Source organism: Pimephales promelas, chromosome 20, assembly GCF_988280905.1.
Source record: "Pimephales promelas chromosome 20, fPimPro1.hap1.1, whole genome shotgun sequence".
Taxonomy (NCBI): Eukaryota; Metazoa; Chordata; class Actinopteri; order Cypriniformes; family Leuciscidae; genus Pimephales; species Pimephales promelas.
In genome coordinates, this window is record NC_142788.1 from 31,790,858 (window position 1) to 31,796,857 (window position 6,000).

General features: G+C 42.4%; 1 protein-coding gene across 3 annotated transcripts in view; it reads left to right on the top strand.

Moving 5' to 3' along the window:
* Positions 1 to 1,233: 1,233 nt before the first annotated feature.
* Positions 1,234 to 6,000, top strand: part of corin (corin, serine peptidase) — a 15,972-nt gene continuing 11,205 nt past the window's right edge. The window contains exons 1-5 of one of the 3 annotated variants that reach the window (XM_089124677.1): positions 1,234 to 1,444; positions 1,677 to 1,717; positions 2,064 to 2,212; positions 3,495 to 3,743; positions 4,713 to 4,923. In XM_089124677.1, the coding sequence (XP_088980803.1) occupies positions 1,683 to 1,717; positions 2,064 to 2,212; positions 3,495 to 3,743; positions 4,713 to 4,923 (644 nt within the window). In that variant the 5' untranslated portion in view covers positions 1,234 to 1,444; positions 1,677 to 1,682. Of the gene's footprint in view, positions 1,445 to 1,676; positions 1,718 to 1,758; positions 1,782 to 2,063; positions 2,213 to 3,494; positions 3,744 to 4,712; positions 4,924 to 6,000 lie in introns of those variants that run through there. The other 2 variants (XM_089124675.1, XM_089124676.1) reach the window with 2 other exon arrangements.

A 6,000-nucleotide genomic window follows, 5' to 3' on the forward strand; every position in this document is an offset into this window, starting at 1 on the left:
GGTTAGCTCTCAGCACTCTTCTTCTGTTAGACCTCAGCTCGGCTTTAGACCCGGTAAGTCATGAGGTACTCCTCTCACGTCTTTGCCTTTGACTGGTTCTCCTCTAATTGGACAGGGAGACAAAAATGTGTTGTTTACCAGAAGCACGAATCACTTAGTTCTGGTGTGCCTCAGGGCTCTGTCTTGGGCCCTCTTCTTTTCACCATTGGACAAATTATGACAAACGCTATGGATTAAATTTTCACTGTTATGCTGATGACATGATACAGATTTATTTTAGCACTCCTCCCAGCTCAGTTTCTCCGCAGCCTACAATAGCAGCTTGAGTCAAAGGACTCGAGCGTCGACTGGAGACAGACTAAATCTATCTGGTCAACTGATAGATTGGGATGGCTAGCTTATGGTGTCCTCTACTACGACAGTCTGTGTTCCTCCACTCATTTAATGCTCACGCTGGTGAAGGTGTGTATCTTTCCTGCTCCTCCGTGATCTCTCGTATTCGCTGCTTTTAGTCAGCCTGATGCTGTAACTGCTGCACATTTGCCAGGTCTTTAGTGTTATGTAATACTCAAACATCTGTCAGGCGTCCTCCATTCTTCCTTCCTAAAAACCTCTTTTCTCAGTAGATCACTCTTCTGCCCTTGCGGTGTGTGTTATGCTTTGCTATTGATGTTGATTTGGTTCTGTTCCTGTAACCTATTTTGTAAAGCGACCTTGGGCTTTGGAAAGATGCTAGCCTATATAAATAAAAATGATTATTGTCACATATTCATTATATTTTTATATTGATATATTCATATTGATTATAGGTATTGTCCCTTGAGAAAAAAATATGTACTCTTTGATATCCTAATTATTCGAAATCGGAATTTAAAAGATGCATGAGATGCTGTGGAAGCTTTCTTTACCTTGATTTAAATGTATTATTCACACATGAGGAATATCACAAGCAGATTATCAAATGTTAATATATATATATATATATATAATTTTTTTTAAGTTAAGTGTGTCAACTTCTACAGAAAATGTTCCTAGTTCATGACCTCTTGTGAATGTTTAAATGTTTGTTTTAGTCTTGAGGTTTAAAGGTCTTAATTTGATTCATTCAAGCATGTCTCTCTTTATCGCACACACTCTCTCTCTCTCTCTCTCGCTCTCTCTCTCTCTCTCTCTCTCTCTCTCTCTCTCTCACACACACTCTTTATATCTCTCACTCACTCACACACACGCTCTTTCTCCCACACACACACACACAAACACACAGATATAAGTGAGCGCGCGGGGCTCGTTCGTCAGTGTGGCGCGGGTCGCGCGCAGACACGCTCGTGCTCTTCAGATCGACTCGAGAATAAAATAAACGGCAAAGTCCGAGTTTCAGCGGAACAGCAGAATACAGAGGAACGACGTACATGTGTGTGATGGAATCTGCAGCAGTGAACTTTCAGTGAGTGTCTTTCTAGTGTGTGTGTGTGTGTGTGTGTGTGTGTCAGAGTTGAACTCGCGCACTTCAGTTTCTTCCTTTCCGTTCCTATAAATAACGCGTGTGTGTGTGTGTGTGTCGGATTCTCCTGTTCAAGCTGGAAACTGAAGTGAAAATACCCGTGTATAAATAACACGTGTGTGTGTGTGTGTGTGTGTGTGTGTGTGTGTGTGTGTGTGTGTTTGTGTATAAATAGCCTCCGATGCTCCGGATCTCCGCTGATCTTCTGATTCACCGGTGAGGCGCGCGAATAAACTTCAGTTATTTCTATTCATTATTGTGATTTTTGTTAAAAGAACAGGTAAGAATTTGTTTTACAGTGTCATTATTAAATCACATTATTATTTTAAATGTACACTTACTATAAGAATAATAGTAAATTGTGCATAATTACATGCAACTAACCCTCAACTAAACCCTAACCCCCATGACCCGAACATGTAGTTTATTAATATTACTTAAATATATAGAAATTACACCGAAACAATCACATCTTAAAATGAAGTGTTAGCAACATTACACACATTATTGACTTTCTGTCAGTCTGATACACACTCACTGCAAACTCTCTGTTTGTCCTCAGGTGTGTGTGTGTGTGTTATGAGCTCATCATGGGTGAAGCCTTCACACACACGAAGCTCTGCGGGAAACATCTGCGTCTGCTGCTCTTCATCCTCCTGCCGTGTGTGTGTGGCCTGATCTGTGTGTGTGTGCTCCTGCTGATGCTCACAGGTAACACACTCTCACTATGCATGCACACACACACACACACACACACACAGTGTTTTAAGAAAAACTACTGATACACAACACACTCACATCATGTAAGTTATAACGCACACTCACACTCTCTCTCTCTCTCTCTCCCACTCACACACACACACACACCCCTGCTGTCTCTGTACATGCTAATGTGTGTTTGATAATTAGAGCTGTTATGTCATGTGTCGTGTTTTTGTGATTTTCAGGCCGTTTACGTTTCGTTTATTCTCTTGCCAAATGAGTCACGGCTGATATTCACTGAACGAGGAGTTTATCTTCACGAACCCTCTTGAACACACACACACACACACACACACACACACACACACACACTGGCTGCGTTTACAGGCCCAGCTGGTGTTTCCGTCGCGCTGAACTGAGCCACTGATGGATCTGAGCGCAGTGTGTTCATGAGCCTGAACATGTGATCGGGGTGATGTGTGTGTGTGTGTGTGTCGGAGCAGTGTTTTTGACCTGCGCTCACTGCAGGAATATACAGAGTTTCCCGCCGTAATTACTATTCTCTACAGTACTTCTTTATTTCTTTTAAACAGCAAACTTCATATTTATCCATAGTTTAGAGATGATGAGCCGCTGCTTATATTGATCACGCAGTAAAAATGCCCAAACCCAGTCGTGTGTGTATGAGAGTCTGAACGCCATTTCTATGTCATTATGCTGTTTGTGTTTTGATATCTGATTATCCTTATAAAAGCTCAAGGTCAAAAGGTCAGTCTGGACTGATGATAAACTGCCTTTACTCTCTCTCTCTCTCTCTCTCTGCTGTGTGTGTGTTGGCTGGACTGTCTCTCTGGTGGACGTGATCTGCGCTGTGAAACAGAGACGCTCGTCTGTGTGTTTGTCCTGCTGTGTCACTGAGTCTGTTTTTGCACCGTCACAGTGTCTCTCGGATCGCTTCAAAATGTGCTTAACATACTAAATAATAAATAACGCTAAAGCAGTTTTAATGTTTACAGTGGATCATCATACATGGACATTATTTACACACATGCATTAAAAAAGATAAGTAGACAATCAGTCCAATTATTTTTTGATTTATGAACTATTTAGAATATTGTTTACTATTCAGTGAGCGAGTGTGTGAGAGGGTGTGTGTGTGTGTGTGTGTGTGTGTGTCTATAAATATTCTCACTACTTCAGCTGTTACTGGTCTTATATTTAAACTGTCCAGCAGCAGATATTAGTGTGTATGGATGTCTTTTATCGACTCGAGTTTTTCCTGTTTGTCCAGGTTTATTTGGGAACGGCCTGCTGGATGGCGGGGTTTCCGTCTCCATAGCAACGCTCTCGGTTAACGGCACTGACCCGGTGACGGGTGGTAACGGATCGGTCCCGACACACACTCCTCCTCACTGGATGCCTCGCACCGACAGCTCTTCATCATCATCATCATCCTCTTCATCAGTGGGTCCCACTGCTGTGGCCTCGCCTGATTGGTGGACATCCGTCTCCACGGCGACAAGCATGAGCACACAGACCGGTACTGGAAGGGTTAAATTAATACTTTGTTCAAATTGAGCCTGTGCTCGTCCTATAAATATCGCAGATCAGATCCACTCAAATATGACTTCAGGTCACATGACTGATTCACATGATTAGGGACTGGCGTTATAACGACTCATCCGTATATCTGAAGAAAGTGAGTCGTCTATATAGTCATTTTTAGGTGAACTCTCCCTTTAAATTTCAAATGCTTCAGTTTATGTTTTATTATCTGCTTTATCCTTCTGTCTCTCTCTCTCTCTCTCTCTCTCTCTCTCTCTGTCTCTCTCTCTGTCTCTCTCTCTCTGTCAAACGTCTCGCATCTTTTGTCCTCTACAGACCATCGGCTAATCTAATATAGCCCAGAATTCTCTCGTCTATCTCTCTCTGTCCGTCTGTCTGCGTGTGTGTGTGTGTCTGGTGTGTGTGTGTGTGTGTGTTTAAGTGTTTCAGTGTCCTTAGTGAAGGTTCTGTCCTAAAAGTCGTCTGTGAGTGTGTGTCCTCTTGTGATGACCTCTGCTGGAGCTTTTATTTGTGTCTGTCTCCTAATGATTAATCATCTTTCCTGAGGTGTGTGTGTGTGTGTGTGTGTGTGTGAGGGCTGTTCCTCTCGTCTTTCTGACATTGACTTGAGCACCAGAATCACAATTACAATAACTGACTCTTAGAGAGACTCACTCTCACACACTCTCTCACTCACACACACACACGCATTGCATTCATTCATACACACTCACACATTCACTCACTCATTCACTCTCTCTCTCCCACACACACACACTAATACACATACACACTCACTCAACAGTGGTTCATTGCTTTAGGTGATCATCATTATTGGTGACTCTTATCGATTAAGTTTGACATCATCAATAGTAACAGTGTTGAAGTGATGAAAACACCGGCCACTGAAATCACTCCTTGCTCAGTGCATCAGCCAATCAGATCCCTCCTCTGTGTGTATCAGGTTCCTGCTCTGACATCACAGAGAGCCAGTGTCACATGCTGCCGTATAATCAGAGCGGCCTGTTGCCGGGGGTGACGGTCGTCAAGAGCAACGAGATCCAGATGTTCCTGAAGTTCTTCACCTATCTGAGTCGGCTGTCCTGCTACAGACACATCATGCTGTTCGGATGCTCCATCGCACTCCCACAATGCATCAGCCACAGAGATCACAGGTCAGTGACCGGCATCACACAGTGTAATAATACAGTATACTCCGCTAAACCGGCCAATGAGAGGCTATTAAAGGGTTAGTTGACCCAAAAATTAAAATTCTGTCAGTATTTACTCTCCCTCGTGTTGTTCAACCCCGTAAGACCTTCGTTCATCTTCGCAACACAAATTAAGATATTTAAGATATTAAGATCGCTCCATAGGCTTCTTGAGGGAATGACTCAAAGTCATTAAAGACATCGTTAAAATAGTTCAAGTGACTACAGGGGCTCAATCTTAACTTTATCAAACGACGAGAACACTTTTGTGCGCAAAAAAACAACAAAAATAAGGACTTTATTTCAAGTATTGGTTTATTTCTCCCTCTGCGCGAGTCAGGTTACTAGTTTAATAGCGTAAGCTTCTGTTATTGTACGTCACATGCATCACACACATGACCAGCGTCGGCCAATAGCGAGCCTTCGTGTGACGTAGCTTTACGCAATCACACTACGTTAACTGACTACAGGCTCATGGAGAAGGAAGTGAATAGTTGAAATAAAGTCATTATTTTTGTTGTTTTTTTGCGCACAAAAAGTGTTCTCGTCGTTTGATAAAGTTAAGATTGAGCCGCTGTAGTCACTTGGACTATTTTAACGATGTCTTTAATGACTTTTCGAGTCATTCCCTCAAGAAGCCTATGGAGCGATCTTAATATCTTAAATATCTTCATTTGTGTTGCGAAGATGAACGAAGGTCTTACGGGGTTGAACAACATGAGGGTGAGTAAATACTGACAGAATTTTCATTTTTGGGTGAACTAACCCTTTAACTACCATTATATAGTTCACAGCGATCATCGCCCCCTAGCGGTGAACCGTTGAAATCTCTAAACGTTTCCAAACCGCTTCGCCTCATTTACTGAAATCACATGATTTTGGTGGTTTGATCCACTGATTCGACACAAAAGATTTGTAAAGGTTTTGAAGCGTCATGAAGCAGTGTCTCGAAACGCCGTAGTGTGTGAGTGTGTGGTCACGTGAGTCAGTACTATATGAAACAAATGCTTTTCTTACGCAGTATTTTATCTAGTTTCCAGT